At 45.2% G+C, this 20,182-nt stretch overlaps 1 protein-coding gene across 5 annotated transcripts; it reads right to left on the bottom strand.

The window, feature by feature from the left end:
• Positions 1-1,541: 1,541 nt before the first annotated feature.
• LOC307072754 (uncharacterized protein) lies at positions 1,542-19,895 on the bottom strand. Of its 5 annotated transcripts, XM_079732215.1 has the most exons (13): positions 19,753-19,895; positions 11,606-11,814; positions 11,088-11,130; positions 10,974-11,000; positions 9,839-10,054; positions 9,660-9,758; positions 7,841-8,047; positions 7,325-7,366; positions 5,696-5,902; positions 5,180-5,221; positions 3,549-3,755; positions 2,846-2,907; positions 1,542-2,647 (listed from the first exon to the last, which is right to left on the bottom strand). In XM_079732215.1, the coding sequence occupies exons 2-13, from the start codon at positions 11,618-11,620 to the stop codon at positions 2,411-2,413; spliced, it is 1,404 nt and encodes a 467-aa protein (XP_079588341.1). In that variant the 5' UTR covers positions 11,621-11,814; positions 19,753-19,895; the 3' UTR covers positions 1,542-2,410. The 5 variants fall into 5 exon arrangements, with proteins under 5 accessions (XP_079588341.1, XP_079588343.1, XP_079588342.1 ...); XM_079732217.1 differs by lacking the exon at positions 11,606-11,814; XM_079732216.1 differs by lacking the exon at positions 19,753-19,895 and having other exon boundaries at positions 11,606-14,925.
• Positions 19,896-20,182: the final 287 nt, after the last annotated feature.

Genomic DNA, 20,182 nt, shown 5'->3' with positions numbered 1-20,182 from the left:
AAAGAAAGAAAGAAAGAAAGAAAGAACGAAAGAAAGAAAGAAAGAAAGAAAGAAAGAAAGAAGTCTAAGAAGGGTCATATTTGAGTGATGCTCGTAGGACTCACCTAACTAGGGTTAGGGTTAGGGTTAGGGCTAACCCTAACTAGATTTCCTTTAAACTTAGAATCTAAAACCAAATCTCAGTTCAAAAAGAGAAATGAGATTCCAAAGAATACAGAAGTGCAGTCTTGCATCCCTGATGGCAAGAAGAGATGTGTGGAACATCCAATGCTTGATGTTCATCCAGCGCTTGAGCAGAGTGGGAGGTGTCTGGTAACGACTAACCAACACCACACCTGCTGGGAAAGCAGCAGGCGGATGGATTTATGTAGAGCAAGCTGCTCTCACAGTTAGGTGTGTCCCACAGAGTGTTTAAAGGGTTTATAATCTATAACCAATATAAAACCATTTAGAGGGTGTAGAACCAGTGTATCGCATGGTACACTGGTTCTACACTGGATCCCCCCGGTGTTATAATGGGAACACACGGCCAGGCATGGATCAGGGCCCACCTGTCTGTGTGGGAAGAGGGAGAGAGAGGGTGATGAGGTCCTCCTTTATAGCCTGAAGGCCAGGTCAGCTGACCCGCTCAGCACCGCCCCCCCCCAGAGGACACATAGTTAACCGTAACGTTAGTATCGTCCCTGACCTTTGCCCTCCTGACACACCTCTGGCCGCCTGCTCACCCTCTGGTCCTTCAGAGCCCATTAGAGAAGACCCTACAGAGAACTCAGGAGGAATGACAAGGGAGAACCTTCAGGTAATCAAAGGAAAAACGAATAAAATGTGTTCTGAAGGAGGCTTAAGGGAATGGTTCTGAAGGAGGCTTAAGGGAATGGTTCTGAAGGAGGCTTAAGGGAATGGTTCTGAAGGAGGCTTAAGGGAATGGTTCTGAAGGAGGCTTAAGGGAATGGTTCTGAAGGAGGCTTAAGGGAATGGTTCTGAATAAAGTTTAGGGGAATGGTTCTGAATATTGTTTAAGGGAATGGCTTTGAATAGTTTAAGGTGTTGACTCTGAATATGGTTTAAGGTAATGGCGCTGAACACGGTTTAAGAGAATGGCTCTGAATACGGTTAAAGGGAATGGTTCTGAATACAGTCTAAGGTAATGGCTCTGAATACGGTTTAAGGGAATGGCTCTGAACACGGTTTAAGGGAATGGCTCTGAATACAGTTTAGGGGAATGGTTCTGAATACGGTTTAAGGGAAAGGCTCTGAATACAGTTTAGGGGAATGGTTCTGAATATGGTTTAAGGGAATGGTTCTGAAGAGGGCACATGGACATGCCATGTCAAACACTGATTTACAGATGAGCAGCAAAACAAGACAAATACGACACGTGAAAACGTAGCCCTTGACCACAACTCACTGACTCCCGGAGAGCCTTATCTTGGGGCTGAGTAAACCCGATCAGCTGTCTGGGTGGTGGGGAGGACGAGATCATAACACCAGCAGAGAATAATCATCCAAATAAGACAATGGTAGAACAACAGGGATAGGTGTCACATTGCAGTTTATTGAGATCATTGCTAATATATTAAAACAAAAAATATATAAAACAAAATAAGAATAATTATCCTAATAATAATAATTAATCACTCAATACTCCAAATAATTAAATGGCTGAAGGGTTGGGCACACACCACAGGCATTTAGTTCAACAATAAACAATAGTAAGACGCCGTTACCTACGTAACAATACATTTGCAGTAGTAGTAGTAGTCCTTAAGGCTGGTTTCATACTCCCCCGTACAGTGCTGTGCGCAGACGCGGAGAGCCTGTCGGAGACCCTCTCCGTAGCCGGAGAGCCTGTCGGAGACCCTCTCCGTAGCCGGAGAGCCTGTCGGAGACTCTCTACGTAGCTCTAAATGCGCATCCAATATTTTTTAACTATCCGTCGACGCAACGGAGACGGACTGACTTTTGCACCTTATTTACTTTGCACCTTGTTTACTTTGCACATTAAGGACCAATAAACCACAAAATAAGACTTGAAAAACTACGGAGTTACGGAGTCGGATTATGGATTACGGAGTCGGAGAAGTATACTTTGGCCTTAACTCTAAGTAGCCGTTGTAACAATGCAGTAGCAGTAGTAGTAAACCCAACTAGTAGATTGTGATTCACCTTCATTGTTTAAAAAAAATAACTTCTTTAAAACAACAGTACATGGATAACTATTTATGCATCTTCAAGGTTTCTCTACAGTATCAGATAGCTTCTTGCAAACTGGAATTGTGTTACATTAACGTAACCCAAGTCCAGTTTGGTCTAGCTTAGTCCAGACCAGATTAGTTGGTCCCTTCCAATAATTGATTCATAGAGTCAATTCCCACACCGTGTGGGAACAGAACCTGTCGCGGCTCAAAGGTCAGCTGCGGCCTGACCTGAGCAGCATCTCCCTCAGCCTAGTCCAGAGACGGAGCAGGGCCTGTCCCCCTGCTGTCAGGGGGGTCCGCAGGTCCGCGTCTCCAGGCTGAGGCCGGCCCCCAGGCTCAGTGACGGGTCCCCCAGGCCGACCCCCAGGCCCAGTGATGGGTCTCTGAGGCCGGCCCCCAGGCTCAGTGATGGGTCTCTGAGACCGGCCCCCAGGCTCAGTGATGGGTCTCTGAGGCAGATACAGATTCAAGCCAATGTTATGGAGAAAACAACCATCAATGAACTTTTGTTATGTGAACAGGTAAGAGGGTTAATAGTTCAGCTATGGACTAGGATTATGGCTGCCCTCATTTCATTGTTAGTTTAAAATCGGTGTCCTGGTTAGATTCTAGTTCTTTATACGTGTCATTTCGTGTAGTATACTCACATTTACAGTGGGTTGGTTGAGTTGTTCTTCCCTGAATGAGGATACCGGAAGAGTTGAGGAGTCTAGGAGAAAGGAAGGGAGACCCAGAGACTTAGTGGTTTATTCCTATCATGAGTGACCAACACAAAGTCTGCACAACTGAGGACCCTTTTCTTCTGGCTACCATGGGGCAAAGAAACTGACCTCCAACAGCAGTGAACATTGCAGCAGTTGAACCACTGACATGAGGTCAGGGTTACAACTGCCTTGCCCAAGGAGCGTTACCTACTCCAGGATTGTTCCTGCGGTCATCGGTGCACCACAAACCGTTCTCTCCTCCTCACCTCGTGTCAATTCCCCTTTAACGCAGACAGTACAACCCTACTGTCCTCCACATGAAGTTATTGAAAATTAATACACAGCCTGGTCAGAATGCTCAATTCTGATCGATTTGGCCAATTAACTAATTTCTGAATAGCAGACCGCTGCTATGATAACGGACAGTTTTGGAGGCTATTAATAATCTACCGCTATTATAAACGGTATTAATGACCATATTATTGGATGGCTCAATGACTACTCACTATATAAATGTTCATAAAAGTGACTTTATTGGACTTAAAAAAAAAAACAGACTACTACTTAAATGTTGCTCAGATGCGCTGTGAGAGGGAGACAGACCTGCGTGGACATGTCCACGTGCGATAGTGAGGAGGAGACAGACCTGCTGGCCCGGGGCTGGACGCCCGGTCTGAGCGCGTCCCAGGGGGCACTGGGCGCTCCTTGACTACAGGAGGGTCTCCCAAGCACTCGTGGGTCCCGTTGCTGTACTGGGTGTCTCCACAGCAAATGTTCTCCTGGTGTTCTTTGGAGAGGATCTTCTCGCTGGCAATGGGTCCACAGCACAGCTGGGTGTTGGTGTCGTAGGCCCCTGCAGAAACACAAGGTTCTGTCTCAGTCAAAACAACATTGTTTCCTGGTTCCAACACTTTACAGCCTCTTCTGTAATTGACTGTCAAAATGAAGAGTATATATAATATAATAATGAGTTTGACCAACAAAGCAACGTTAGGTTTTTCTTATGAACATAACCAGTGGTGGGTAGTAACGCGTTACAAGTAACGCGAATGAGTAAAAAACTACATTTTTATCGGGTAACGAGTACTTTTCAAGTTCCTTTTTTAAGTTTGTAATTTTACTCTTACTCAAGTAAATATTTGATTTAGAATTCTACTCTATACTCAATTACGTATTCCATTGTGACTTCATTAAAATGAGCGTTTTGATAAAAACATCGCTGACTGTAATACAAGCGTACACGTTAGCGACGCGCCCTCCCTAGGTTGCAACATCGTTGCGATTCCACAGCCGAGGAGACCAGTCCACCGTTACGTAGGGACTGGGGACTAGATTCGCATGGATACAGACGCGCAGGAAGATATTTCCGCCAGGGGGTGCAGGGTTACGGTTCACGTAGAATTTATATAATTCTAAAGATAGTACGTTACACAGGTTCTGTATTCTGCAGACACACAGGAACTTGTTCATCATTGTTGTGTCTGGCTCTGTGAGTGTGCGTGCATGCTATGCGTAGGCTGGATCGCCATCATGTCAAGACAAATCTGATCGGCAAATCAGCTAACCAAGCCAGTCTCGTGTGTTACTGTGTTGCTACGAAGCTCGTGCATTTTGTCACATGCACAGAGCTTAGTGTACATTAGTTTGAAATTAAATTTCATTTTTTGTTGTACATATTGTTGTAGGCCTATGTATGTTTAATGAACAATACACGCAATGAAGCAACTTGTGAAGAAATGTTTTAAGAGTGCATCTCTTTCTCTCCCTCACGCACGCATTCAAACACGTTATGTCTTTTTCACTGATCCAAGCACTCAATACAAAAATCTAAAGTAACTTGTAATTTGAGTAACTTTATAACAAAGTACTTTTTTACTCTTACTCAAGTAGGTTTTCCAATTGGAAAATTTACTTTTACTCAAGTAGATTTTGAAGGAAGTAATTTTACTTTTACTTGAGTATAGATTTTCAGTACTCTACCCACCACTGAACATAACCCTGATTGTGATTATAAAGGTGATGCTCCCTGAAGCTTGAGATCATAACCTCACTCATGCTATCAGAAATAGGACATTACGATCGAGAGCAAATGCCAAAAAGGACAGCCCAAATACTTCATCCTAATAGAATGGGACCAAACGGCCCCGGGGGCAGAGACTCCTTCTGCTCCACCCCTCTCCTGCTCTTTGTTGTGCTGGTCGTCTGAAGCCCGTTCACGGCGGACCAGACCATCATACCTCTGAGTGTAGACGGTTGTGAACCAGGATTTTTACTCACCCTGACCACATTTCTTGCAGGAGGTCTCAATCCCTCTGTACTCTGTCAACACAGTAGCATGAGTCAACGTCACCACCAAACAGTTAATACAAAATATATACCCTCTACATTTAAATATAACTATGATAAACAACATCATTTCACTAAGGTTTCAGTTTTTTATTCGTTTGCTCTTTTTTTCCTCCTTTACCCACAAACCGTTTACTGTTCTGATGACCTTTTGACCTTTAGCATTGGCCGTGTCATAAAGAACCCTATTGGCTGGCTGAGGGTGTGTGCATACTAAGTAGATTAACAGTCCAATCAGCTGGCATTGGATTTTAGGGGAGGGGCTTGCGTCTCAGCTTTGGTATAGACGGCTGAAAACACAAGCGTCCGTGTTGTCTGATGGAACCAGAGATGTTCACAGATACCGGAGAACGTGGGTCTGTGTATATCCGTGGCAGAGAGGGTAAGGGAACCAGCTCTTTACTGAGCTGGTTCATGTCCACGTGCGATAGTGAGGAGGAGACAGACCTGCTGGCCCGGGGCTGGACGCCCGGTCTGAGCGCGTCCCAGGGGGCACTGGGCGCTCCTTGACTACAGGAGGGTCTCCCAAGCACTCGTGGGTCCCGTTGCTGTACTGGGTGTCTCCACAGCAAATGTTCTCCTGGTGTTCTTTGGAGAGGATCTTCTCGCTGTCAATGGGTCCACAGCACAGCTGGGTGTTGGTGTCGTAGGCCCCTGCAGAAACACAAGGTTCTGTCTCAGTCAAAACAACATTGTTTCCTGGTTCCAACACTTTACATCCTCTTATGTAATTGACTGTCAAAATGAAGAGTATATATAATATAATAATGAGTTTGACCAACAAAGCAACGTTAGGTTTTTCTTATGAACATAACCAGTGGTGGGTAGTAACGCGTTACAAGTAACGCAAATGAGTAAAATACTACATTTTTCGGGTAACGAGTACTTTTCAAGTTCCTTTTTTAAGTTCGTAATTTTACTCTTACGCAAGTAAATATTTGATTTAGAATTCTACTCTATACTCAATTACGTATTCCATTGTGACTTCATTAAAATGAGCGTTTTGATAAAAACATCGCTGACTGTAATACAAGCGTACACGTTAGCGACGCGCCCTCCCTAGGTTGCAACATCGTTGCGATTCCACAGCCGAGGAGACCAGTCCACCGTTACGTAGGGACTGGGGACTAGATTCGCATGGATACAGACGCGCAGGAAGATATTTTCGCCAGGGGGTGCAGGGTTACGGTTCACGTAGAGTTTATATAATTCTAAAGATAGTACGTTACACAGGTTCTGTATTCTGCAGACACACAGGAACTTGTTCATCATTGTTGTGTCTGGCTCTGTGAGTGTGCGTGCATGCTATGCGTAGGCTGGATCGCCATCATGTCAAGACAAATCTGATCGGCAAATCAGCTAACCAAGCCAGTCTCGTGTGTGACTGTGTTGCTACGAAGCTCGTGCATTTTGTCACATGCACAGAGCTTAGTGTAAATTAGTTTGAAATTAAATTTCTTTTTTTGTTGTACATATTGTTGTAGGCCTATGTATGTTTAATGAACAATACACGCAATGAAGCAACTTGTGAAGAAATGTCTTAAGAGTGCATCTCTTTCTCTCCCTCACGCACGCATTCAAACACGTTATGTCTTTTTCACTGATCCAAGCACTCAATACAAAAATCTAAAGTAACTTGTAATTTGAGTAACTTTATAACAAAGTACTTTTTTACTCTTACTCAAGTAGGTTTTCTAATTGGAAAATTTACTTTTACTCAAGTAGATTCTGAAGGAAGTAATTTTACTTTTACTTGAGTATAGATTTTCAGTACTCTACCCACCACTGAACATAACCCTGATTGTGATTATAAAGGTGATGCTCCCTGAAGCTTGAGATCATAACCTCACTCATGCTATCAGAAATAGGACATTACGATTGAGAGCAAATTCCAAAAAGGACAGCCCAAATACTTCATCCTAATAGAATGCGACCAAACGGCCCCGGGGGCAGAGACTCCTTCTGCTCCACCCCTCTCCTGCTCTTTGTTGTGCTGGTCGTCTGAAGCCCGTTCACGGCGGACCAGACCATCATACCTCTGAGTGTAGACGGTTGTGAACCAGGATTTTTACTCACCCTGACCACATTTCTTGCAGGAGGTCTCAATCCCTCTGTACTCTGTCAACACAGTAGCATTAGTCAACGTCACCACCAAACAGTTAATACAAAATATAAACCCTCTACATTTAAATATAACTATGATAAACAACATCATTTCACTAAGGTTTCAGTTTTTTATTCGTTCGCTGTTTTTTTCCTCCTTTCCCCACAAACCGTTTACTGTTCTGATGACCATTTGACCTTTAGCATTGGCCGTGTCATAAAGAACCCTATTGGCTGGCTGAGGGTGTGTGCATACTAAGTAGATTAACAGTCCAATCAGCTGGCATTGGATTTTAGGGGAGGGGCTTGCGTCTCAGCTTTGGTATAGACGGCTGAAAACACAAGCGTCCGTGTTGTCTGATGGAACCAGAGATGTTCACAGATACCGGAGAACGTGGGTCTGTGTATATCCGTGGCAGAGAGGGTAAGGGAACCAGCTCTTTACTGAGCTGGTTCATGTCCACGTGCGATAGTGAGGAGGAGACAGACCTGCTGGCCCGGGGCTGGACGCCCGGTCTGAGCGCGTCCCAGGGGGCACTGGGCGCTCCTTGACTACAGGAGGGTCTCCCAAGCACTCGTGGGTCCCGTTGCTGTACTGGGTGTCTCCACAGCAAATGTTCTCCTGGTGTTCTTTGGAGAGGATCTTCTCGCTGTCAATGGGTCCACAGCACAGCTGGGTGTTGTTGTCGTAGGCCTCTGCAGAAACACAAGGTTCTCAAACACTGAGATCTTTTCCTGGATTCATCAACTGACTGCATACTGTAATATTCTAGACGGTTAGGGTTAGGGTTAAGGTGTACTGGTCTTCAATCAGGGGGTCACGGAGGTTTTTCGAGTCGTCCGATTATTTGTGTCAAAATATGGTCAAAAATAAAGTCAAACACAACATATAATGTACAGGTTTGTATTATGAGTTATTGTTTTTGTCAGTTCAATGCAATTCGATTTACAATATTCAAGATTTGTATATTGTTTTTTTCAATCATTTCTGGACCCTGGGCCGGCTCCGATATAACGGTTCTCCCCTCAGTCCACATATATTATGGTGGCTTTCATTCCGGGTGTTGCATTATCGTCAATGCCTGCAATGTTTGCACTGTAATCTCAGGAGGGCTGTAATTGAACAGGTCTCAGGAGGAACATGTTCAAAGGATAAGCTTTGTTTTCATAAGATTAAAGAAGTTGTAAATGGATATGATCTCCCTTTGATATTACAACAAAGGCAATAGTAAGGGATTAAGTACGACCTGGGAGGCTACTGATGTTTGCCAACAATATCTGTCTGAAAATGTTCTACGCATGTTTGCAATTTTTGTAGGCAATTTTTTAAGAAGTACTGCCCAGCTTTAAAGCGTTCAGGCAGAATGTCACTCAGCGGTTGGACATAAATGGGCTCAGATGTGACAGAGTCCAAAGGACAGCAATTAATGATCAGTTCACAGATGATTCACAGAAGCAGCAAGCAAATGTGTTTTCATGGTATTTGATAAGGTGTTTTCCATAGCATTTCCTGGAATACTACATGTCAGGTTGTGCCTTGTTTCATGTTCCAACACCAAGATATTCTATCAAAGGGAGATTAATTTGTGCAAGTAGACAAAGCTTTCAGAAGGGGTGTATTCCTGCAAGTCTTCACGGCATTGATGTGAAACCTTTATACATACTGTAGCAGGCCTGTGGGTGTGGGGTTTCCATGCCACCCAGTTGGACAGATAATACGATGCCACACACAGAGCAGTTCAAAGAGATGGTTTATTTACCGTGTAAATTCAACCACCGGGACGGGTCATCCACCTCCTTTGTGATATAGTCCAACCAATCCAACACCTTCCACCTATCTCTTTCCCGTCAGCCGTACAGCAACCCCAGACGATCACACAGGTCCTGTCCGTAGTGTGCTAACCCTCCAGAATCCCCCCTCCCTAGCTTCAGCCTCAGCCTTTTTAAGCCCTAGCCCTCCAGCTCAATGATCCCCAGGCTTGCCTCACACCTGGTGGCAGAATATCACCCCTTTAAGACAGCGCTCGCACGGCCCAAAGTGCTGTACATAGTGCATTAGTTAAATAATACATAAAAGAAAAGCCAACAGAGCAGATTAGGATGCTGCTGACAGTATGTTGGGGAAGTATGCCGTGGTTAGTTTCTCACCCTAGATAGTTTTCCCCTTAAGCAACGACCCGAGTGGAGAGCTTGTATGCATTGATGCAATGAGGGGACCAGAAGACAAAGCCCAGAGCACAGGCCGGCCCTGAACACCTGAACACTCAAATTTCATTCAAATTCAAACACAAGGTGTCACACATCTTACCTCCTCCGCAGCATCGGAACAGGGCCCCTGGGTGGGCCAGGATCTGCAGTCCACAACAGACGGCTGAGCTGAGGTCGAAGGGCCGTTCGCCACAGCAGGCTGTGGAAGGATGGCATGGTTGACGCACAATGTTGTGACTTTCATCTTATATACATTAGATTCAAACAGAGAGAGATGACCTAAGGGAGCTTGGTTCTTGTCCTGTTCACAGCAGCGGGAGCAGCCCCGGGCTTCAGTACGGAGCGGTCCATCCCCGCAGCAGCAGTGGGTGTCAGGACTGTACTGTTCGTCTCCACAGCAGATACTGTTGCTGGATTTCTTGCGCAACAGTTTCACACTGTCAAGTCGTCCACAAGCCATGGGCGGGCCATCAGGATGGCTGTTTGGTGAGTCTTCTGCAGGAGTTGGTATCATGGGAAAGAGCAGTAGTAGTGAATATGAATTAACAAGGGCCATCAAAACAGGACGTTCAAGAAAGTGTCCATAAACACGGCCTGTCTGTTTTCATTGATATGCTCTTATAGAGTAGACTTTAATCATAGGTTTATACACAATGTTTTTATATCATATTATCTTTACCTGTCATTGTTCAGTGATTTGATCTCTCAGGTGGTGAAGCCACTGTGTGATGGCTTTTAATATTGATTATCTACATCGATTTGGTTTCACTACTTAAATGCCTAACCAAATTTTCAATTTGCATTACATTCATTCTATATATATTGCTGATCCAGAGATTCGAGAGTGAAAATAAAATGGGTTCATGTTTGTAACCAATGGTTCTCAACATTCGCTCTACCTTTTGTTCTCCCTATTGTTAGAACCATTAACTGCTCGCTGACATAATGTTCTTAAAATACAAGCACAGTATTTGAAACACTCCAATCAATGTTTGAATAACTATCTTATCATTTAAGTCAAGAGCAACCGATGTGTTATTCGACATTGTCCCAAATGATCACATGGGCTCATGCCAACGAGGGCATCATGGCAGCACGCTCAACCGCAACATGTTCAACACTTTGGATTATTAACTAATTATTAACTAATCATTCATTATTAAGGATATTTTACACATCATTAAGAGGTTTGCCTTATTTCCTCATTTATTATGGATCATTTGAACTGATCTGTGAAGTTGCATTTAGATTTGAAGGCATCTGTGTTTCTTTATTTACGATAGCTTAAGCAGCAGGCAGCAGGCAGAAGGTAAAGCATAGCGCTCGTAGCGATGATGCAGACCACATCACACCTAGTGAGAAGCCATCAGCCGGTGTCGTACGCTATGAGGATACAATATAAAGGCCAACTTACCGATGAGAAGGGCAGCTGGAAACAGGACTGGAACAAAGAAAAGATGCAATAAAGGTGCAGGCAGTTTCAACAGTGCTAAAAAATAAAGTGGTATATCATTAGATGATAGCATACCTAATAGATAGAGAATCACTCCCTGAAGGGCCATGGCTGAGTACTGTATGAAAGACGGAAGGAGGTAAAGAATCAGCTTTCTCAACTTTTGACGGATAAAATCATAAAGCCATAAACACTCAGGGTGCGTCCCCATGCAGATGTGGACGGTGAAGCTCTGCTCATAACGGGAGCCGGCACTACCATGGCCTGCTGCCCACTGAGCATGCTTTTGAGTTTGTCATCTAAATAACACAGAAAAACTATGGAATGTCTTACTCATAGGTGGTCAACATTCACTTGTCTGTCAGCGTCTTATTATGATGCTAAGGTTGGAAACATCTGAATGAGTAATCCTCTTGGCGGTTAGCTTTACTTAGGCAATGGATGCCGCGGTCCGCTGTGGAGGGCTGACCCTAACACTCTCCCAAACACTGCCTTGTGGTAACCGTTGCTAATTATTACAGCAGAGAATGACAACAGCCGGTCCAGATATTTCTAAACATGTGTTATAAATTAATATATTAGTGTTTACATACCCCCAGGATGAACATAGTTGAAAGAGAAGCAGGTCTCTTTTTCACACTTTAACCGTGATATGAGGTCTGCAGCCCCGAATTGTGCCGCCCCTTATCCAATGGCGTGGGCAGCCTCCCATGCCCTTACCCAATGGCGTGGGCAGCTTCCAATGCCCTTACCCAATGGCGTGGGCAGCCTCCCATGTCCCGCCTCATTGGGAGGACCAGATCTATGGATTGGTGACAATGCTTTTTTTCAACAGTTTACGACCTTCTCCCCCTGGCCCATAGAGTGTGCGTGCTTCTGTGTGGCCATATGACGCAAAACGCTGAGGTAAGCTTGAGACAATGAATAATGAGATCGGTGAATTGAAACAGGTTTATCCACCCCCTGGTAAACTTCAAACCACAAGCCAGAGGGTAGTGGCAAGCATGCAAGGACTGCTTGCCAGCCGCAAGCATGCCTTGCATTATAAAGTTATAATAGATTAGATAAGTAATAAAAATTGATGTTTAACTAATGCAAGTGTGTGCATTTATTGAATTTTTAGCGTTCTCGTAAGCTGTGTCTGTATGTTCCATGTGTTTAAGTTTATGTATACATTAACAGTTACGTTTGTGTCTACATTTACAGTTTCTTTTATATTTAGGGGGGTTCAATTTGGGGCCATGGTGGCTAAGTAGGAAGGCCTCGCCACACACACAAGCACGCACAGGTAATGCGACATACAGTACACACGTGTCTCTGTACGTGTGCGTGTCTATGTGCTAGTGTGTTGGTGTGTATGTTTTTGTGTGTGTGTGTGTGTGTATGTGTGTGTGTCTGTGTGTGTGTGTGTGTGTGTGTGTGTGTGTCTGTGTGTATGTGTGTGTGTCTGTCTGTGTGTGTGTGTGTGTGTGTGTGTGTGTGTGTGTGTGTGTGTGTGTGTGTCTGTGTGTATGTGTGTGTGTCTGTGTGTGTGTGTGTGTGTGTGTGTGTGTGTGTGTGTGTGTGTGTCTGTGTGTGTGTGTGTCTGTGTGTATGTGTGTGTGTCTGTGTGTGTGTGTGTGTGTGTGTGTGTGTGTGTGTGTGTGTCTGTGTGTGTGTGTGTGTGTGTGTGTGTGTGTGTGTGTGTATGTGTGTGTGTCTGTGTGTGTGTGTGTGTGTGTGTGTGTGTGTGTGTGTGTGTGTGTGTGTGTGTGTTTGGGGGGACTAAGCAGACGCAGCCATCCCAGCTGGCAGCGCTCCCACTTTCTCCTCTTTTATTTCTCCATCTATTTTTGACTCCTTCCATCCTGTCTCCTATCAGCTCTCTCTCTCTCTCACTTATTAAATAATATAAAATTGAACCAGAATACCAGTACACTGTGAAATGACAAGTTATTTATTGAATGGTAGTTATTTCATATACAAAAACAACTGTTGAGGCAACCTTTTGGAAAAATTGGATGGCCAATAAAAATTTAAGATGGGGACCTTTTCCAAGATGGCCGTCATTTCGGTAGTATGTACACTAATGCACACATGCATGTTAGCATAATACTCTAACGGCCACACTTTTAGAAAAAGGCAATTGTAAAAATTCAAGATTCATTTTTCAAGGTGGGTGCTGCTTTAATAGTGTACTCTGTTGGGACTGAGTTAAAATGAAGGATTGAAAAACAAACTTAAGTTACATTACATTTTGTCTTTAAGAAGGTTGTCTCATATCTAGCTGTGGTGAGTCTTGAAGGTAAGAATTCTAGTGTTTGGCATTGCAATTGGTTGTACTAACTTTAACCCTAGATCTGCAGTGTTGGTTTTTGCTGTGTTGTTGTTGATAGTAAGGTCGTTGAGTCTAGTTTCGGTCACAAGGTGTGAACAATAAGCTTGATTGACTGGGCGGAGCTAAGGCTGCCTTAGCTACCATGTGCATTTAAAGTCTAAGTGTTAGCAGCGTCAGGACCCAGTAAACGAAGACCCGGGAAACAAAGACTAAGGGAGTCTCTCTGTGGGAGTCAAGACCCGGGAAACAAAGACTAAGGGAGTCTCTCTGTGGGAGTCAAGACCCGGGAAACAAAGACTAAGGGAGTCTCTCTGTGGGAGTCAAGACCCGGGAAACAAAGACTAAGGGAGTCTCTCTGTGGGAGTCCCTCGAGGAAGACCTTAGAGGCCACGGTGTTGTAGTTATGTGTCGTACTTCAATTATCGTTAGAATCTCTACTCATAGATGACGCCACAATAGATCCTCTGCTCGGCGTCGTAACCCATCCAATCTACGCCATTTACCCACCATCGCCATCACTGACCTTGAAGTGATGGGAGGACTCTGGAATTGGCAGTCAGCGGTCAAAAAGGCAGACTCTATTTCGGCCTACCTTCAATTTCGGCCTACCCTCAATACCCTCCATTTCCTGGCCCTGACAGAGACCTGGATGACTCCAGAGAACTCTGCCACTCCTGCTGCCCTTTCCACTATTTACTCTTTCTCACACACCCCTAGACCTTCGGGGCGATGAGGAGGGACCGGACTCCTCATCTCTCCGATGTGGTCCTATCAGGTCCTTCCACTACAACACTTGGCCAGATCTGCATTTGAACTCCACGCTGTCACTGTCACCCTTCCTATTAATCTCTTCATTGTGGTAATCTACCGTCCCCCTGGTCCCCTTTGTGACTTCTATGACGAAATGGATGCCCTTCTCAGCTGCTTTCCTGAAAATGGCACACCACTCGTTATACTTGGCGACTTTAACATCCTGCCAGAGAAGTTGCACTCACCTGAATTAACCAACTTTTTTGCCACCTTTGACTTAACACTATCCCCTTCTCCTCCCACACACAGGGCAGGGAACCAGCTTGACCTGATATTCACAAGGTCCTGTGGCACCTCTGCTCTCTCTGTTACCCCACTCCCCGTGTCTGACCATCACTTTGTTGCTTTTTCTCTCCCCTTAAAGTCCTCTCCCCCCCTCCTCTCTAGTCCCCACATTGTCACCACCCGCCGCAACCTCAAAACTCTCTCTCCCTCTACGTTTGCCTCAACTGTTCTGTCTTCACTACCTTCTATTGAACAATTCTCTCAACTATCCACAGAGGAATCCTCTGACACTCTGCTATCCTCCCTCTCCTCCTCTTTGGACTCCCTCTGTCCCTTCCACTCCAGACCGGCGCGATCTTCACCCCCCCATCCTTGGCTGTCCGAATCTCTGCAGACCCATAGAGCAGAGTTGCGGGCAGCTGAGAGGAAATAGAAGAGATCAGACTGTCCTAATGATCTATCTCACTATCTGTTTCTTCTCTCTGATTTCACCTCCACTGTGTCAACAGCCAAATCTGCCTTCTACCGGACAAAATTAACTCCTCCGCCTCAAACCCCAGGAAACTGTTTTCCTTGTTCTCTTCCCTCCTCAACCCTCCCTCCCCTCCTCCTCCTTCCTGCCTCACTGCTGATGACTTTGTTACCTACTTTACCCAGAAAGTAAAGGACATTAGCTCCTCTTTAATCACTGCCACCATCCTCCCTCCCCCGACCCCCACCTCTGTCTTTACCCAATTCATCCCTCTCACCTCAGACGAGGTCAACAGAATTATAACATCTAACCATGCCACCACCTGCCCCCTTGACACTATCCCTTCCTCCCTCCTCCAGGCTGTGTCAAACGACATCCTGCCATTTCTAACCACACTTATTAACTCCTCCCTCACTTCTGGCATTGTTTCAACGTCTTTCAAGACTGCCAGAATAAAGACTCTCCTCAAAAAACCAACCCTTGATACCACTGACATCCAGAATTACAGACCGGTATCTCTTCTTTCATTCCTCTCTAAAACATTGGAACGTGCCGTCGCTAACCAACTGTCCTCCTATCTCTCATCTAGCAACCTGCTTGACCCTCACCAGTCAGGCTTCAAAAAAGCACACTCCACTGAGACGGCTCTCCTCGCGGTGACTGAGTCCCTCCGGGCGGCCAGAGCCTCGTCCCTCTCGTCGGTTCTCATTCTCCTTGACCTGTCTGCAGCATTTGACACTGTGAACCACCAGATCCTCCTCGCCACTCTCGCCGAACGTGGCATAGCTGAATCTGCCCTTTCCTGGTTCACGTCCTACCTGATGAATCGCACTTATCAGGTAACATGGAATGGCTCCTTGTCCAAACCTTGCACGCTTAGTGGGATTCATACATTTACGCAACCCTTTCTGCTTCAAATCAAATAACCAATCAGAGGAGAAAAAAGATTTGCGGGAGCGCTTTCCCTGGATGTCAGTTATCGCCGTGGAGGGATTTGAACGCCTCCTGCGTCAATGAAGAAGCACATGGAGGATACCTTTTGGTCAGCAGTTAAAGGGGAACTATGCAACTTTTTTGGCTTAGTTGACCTAAACATAACGGGTTAAGAGTCATTGTGATGGTTCTATAACCCTTTATGGGTCGATTGGTCGCTGTTCGACTCCCCCTAGCGCCGCCCACTCTCGCGGGAGTCTCGGGTCTCGCGAAGCACCGAATTGCTTTACGGCACTACAAACTAGGGTTGGATTTAGTGATTCGTTTCCGCAAATCAGTTCGCGTCATTCAGTTCGCCATGAGGAATCGTTCGCGAATCGTTCGTTCGTTGGTTCAGTCGAGTTTCCGGTAGCGGTGAATCGAATCATACACGGTTCTCTGAGTCAGTCAGACTCAGCCCCCCGTTTGTTCGTTCATTCAGTCGAGTTTCCGGTAGCGGTGAATCGAATCATGGAATGAACGGCTCAGACTCAGCGCCTCCTTCATTCTCATTCTCATACGTCAACATTACAACTTTAACCAAACGCAGCAGGATGGGGGGTGTAGTTGATTATTGGATGTTTAACATATCAGCAAAATAATAGACTTGATTTAGCAATGATGGTGGGTGTCCCGGGTGTTTTAGGCTCCCATAAACAACCCTGTGCAGCCGAAGACTAAATCTAGCTGCCAAAATTAACACTGCCTTCAAAACGAGAGCTGGTTAATTGTGAAAAATGCATTAAACTGTCATCAGACAACGCAGTTATACGCTATTGTAATGACCTCGCCGGTGACATAACGATGTCCAGTCATGAGTACTTGAAGGAACTTTAATGTAACAAACCAGGTCACTGAAAACCCGTAACCAACGGCAAAAAGCCACACTAACAAAAACCGGTTACCCGGGCAACCCCCCAACCCAGTCCCTTCAACGTGCAAGCCCCCACCCTCCTGTTCTCCCAAGGCCCTCCCCCAGCTGGCCTGATGATTCGCCCCCCACACTGATTGACAAGAAGAACATCCAATGCATGCACAGAGAACAACCGTCATAAGGGACAACGAAATACAATGCAACACATAACACACAAACTCTTTAAATGTCCCAGGGTCACTACACTATAGACTCTAGAGTTTCTGGTATAAAGGCTGAGACGAATTTAAAATGATAAATATGTACACTTTGTGTTGACAGTATACTGTCGCGATTTCCATTGAAACGAATTGCGCGGTGACTAGTCTTCACAACGAGAGCTGGTAGGTGGTGAAAAATGTGGTATAAAGGCTGGGACGAATTTCGAATTATAAATATGTACAATGCATCCTTTAAATACGTCCATGCAACAGATGGCCAATGTGAACAATAGATAGCTAGTCACTAAGCCCATTTGTTTTTTCCCCATTAAACCGGTTGATTTCTGTCTCTCATTGACTAAAATTCAACGAGAGCGTCCTAGACTCAGTCCTAGAACAGCATACGATTGGCTGGCTCTCGTGAGTCGTGACGTCTCTCAGTCGGTCCCTCCTCACCACTCACACAGTGAGTGAACGAACTGTCAGCGAGTCAGCGACTAGTGGGTCTGGGAGGAGTCAAGTCTGAGAACGAACGAGGCGAACGAGACGAACGAGAGAGAGGAACCAGTTCAGTTCGTTCGTCTTAACGATTCGTTCATTCGAACTTATTCGTTCGCGAACGAGTCAACACTACTACAAACCAACAAACACGGAACCGGCTCGATATAAACACAAGTAGCGAAGGGATTGTTACATTCATCATGGATCAGCCGACTAAAAAGAGACAGAGAAACCCAATGTTGGAGAGAGAAAGGGAGACTGACCGACAGAGAGGCCAGACACGAGTAAACGTTGGGCGAGCTTCTCAGGAATAGCGTGAGCTGAAAGAAGGAGAAGACTGCAAATCGGACGCCGACTTGCCATGGCCGTGTTGCTCTTCAAATTGTAAGTACCCTTGGTTGAACTTTGTCCTCTTTGGGTTGTGGCTTCTTGATGTTGACAGTCTCTGTAAAGATGTGTTAGCTCGACCGTTTGGTTGTGAGCCCTGTATGTTTCTAGCTGGGGTGTTAGGTACTCGCTACCAAACACCTTTGTTTCCATGGTTGTTTTGCTCTTCGTCTGTGTCGTCCCCCAGACACAGGCTAAATCCCTGAATCCAGGGTCTTGTTTATTTAGATCACCAGACCGCTATTCGAACGCCTCAGGTTTTCCTGAGAGTGTATATCCTATATCATGTGATCGATCCGGCTGGCCATATGATGCAGCACCCTGCACGAGAGCTGCTAGTTAGCAGATATTGGTCGGTAACAGAACTGTTACTATAGGTAAACCTCCATTATAGCTTTAGCCACGTATACCTTTGGGGTAGTTCCCCGCTTGTAAACATGTTTGTAAAAAGATTGCTTTGTATTTTTTCTTAGTTACAAGCGTCGGCAAACAGCATTGTTATGAGGCCTGCCCCGGTACAGCCAACACCCACACCCGAACCTGTGCGGGTACAAGAGTCACGAGGAGATCCAGAGAACCCTCGAGAAGATGTTACACAGTAGCCGTAAGGCAAAAAACAAACCATGAAGAACTGTCACTTGCATTTCTTTCAATATCCAAAATAAATATTTTTCTAACCAAAGTGTGTATAATTGAACAAACAAATTAAAGAAAGGTGGTGCAAACATCTGTTATTTTTTAAAAACATTTTAAAACCAGATATTATATCAACAGAAGAAGCGGGCCCGCAGAAAGTGCTTTGGTATAGCGCCCAGAGTATTATGCAACACCCCTGCTACGCATAACATTCCCATGCTTCCGAATGGATGCGGTCATTGCAATGTGACGTCACTACATGCAAGCTCAATTAATAAAGCTTCCTGGTTGCCGGCCGCTTACGTCCCTTCACCCTGCCAACAATACTCGCCACAATACTTTGTTGATATGCTGTGAAACAAAGGTTTAAATCACCTGTGAAACAAACCTTTAAATCACCTGTGAAACAAATGTTTAAATCTCCTTATTGTGTTTCGTCGTTGGTTTATTGTTTGCGCACCACACGTGGCCGCACCTCAGATATTCCAAAGGTTCAAACCGAAGAAGCCACTTGCCGCAATAAGTGAAAACACAAGTCTGCTACCATTGCAGATCGCCGGGATACATATGCGGACCGTCCACGTAGATACTTTAATCCAGAATTCAGAATTATTGTATTCAGCGAAAGCAATATCCGAAATAAATCTGGACACCGATGACCAAGAAGGTGTTGGATTAGTTTCAGCGAGTTTCAATTGATATCCGACTGATGTCCGATCACCCAAATTGCATGTTAAGGTCAATTGTAACGGTGGTCGACAGGAGGTGAGCTTAGGTTACGCTGTAGCCCCGGTTGGGCCACTGCGTAAAGTTTAAGCATGGCACCTCTGGAGAGGGAATTGCAGGCGCTTTCTTTTACAGCCTGCAGATGTTCTAGGCAGGCTCATGTCATTGTAAATAACCGTAATAACCATGTCATATGGATCACAAGCATTGGTAGTATATTTAGATAGCTTACCAACTTGAAACTTGAATAAAGTAGCTTAACAGTCGAAGACATGTACTTCAATTAATTGATGAAACTAAAAGGATGTTATTTAAATGCCATTACTATACATTTTGGGACAACGCGTAGTCTAGTCATAGGCTACTACTTGTTTTTTTCAGTGAAGTGATATTTGTTTATTCAGAAATAAAAGCAATCGTAAGAGTCCGGCTCCTGTCGATCTACCACATGCACTTCTAACTCAGTTCATTGTGCTCCAGACACCGAACACCGCGGGGCGCTTAAGCCAAAAAAGCAACGCGCGTAGCAGTGTTTAAGGGAACCTGGTTCAGAATGATAAGACGGGAGACCCTGGATAGACAGGAACCAGGTTCCCATGGTCGTTTAGGGAGCCGCTTACCTTGGTTGTCCCGGTGTCTGCACGTAGGGCTCCTCAGTGGTCCTTCAGAGAGAGTGGCTGTAGGGTTTATGGACCTTGTTATGAAGCGTATTTATAGGGTTATATGGCTGCAGCGGACTTGTTGCAGCCTGCCTTCCGAGCTTGAAGTCATGGCTGTCCAGACGCGGGTAATTGCCTGAGTATGATAAACAGAGGAGGGTGGTCATTCCTACGAGGAGGTGGGGCCAATGCACCTACTGTTTGGAGCGAGCCTATGGCCCCGTCCACAGACCTGCAGCCTCTGGCCCCGTCCACAGACCTGCAGCCTTCATGCCTTTCACCAGCGTCGGGACCCATGCGGAGATTACGTACAGCAGGGGTCAGCAACCTTTTCAACATGCAGTGCCAGTTTGAGATTTTCTCGTTAATGAGTGGACCTTAAACAACAATA

Source organism: Pollachius pollachius (genome assembly GCF_949987615.1).
Source record: "Pollachius pollachius genome assembly, chromosome: 3".
In the NCBI taxonomy this organism is placed as follows: Eukaryota; Metazoa; Chordata; class Actinopteri; order Gadiformes; family Gadidae; genus Pollachius; species Pollachius pollachius.
Note: the sequence above shows the minus strand (reverse complement) of the source record. Positions and strands in the feature narration are given on the sequence as shown.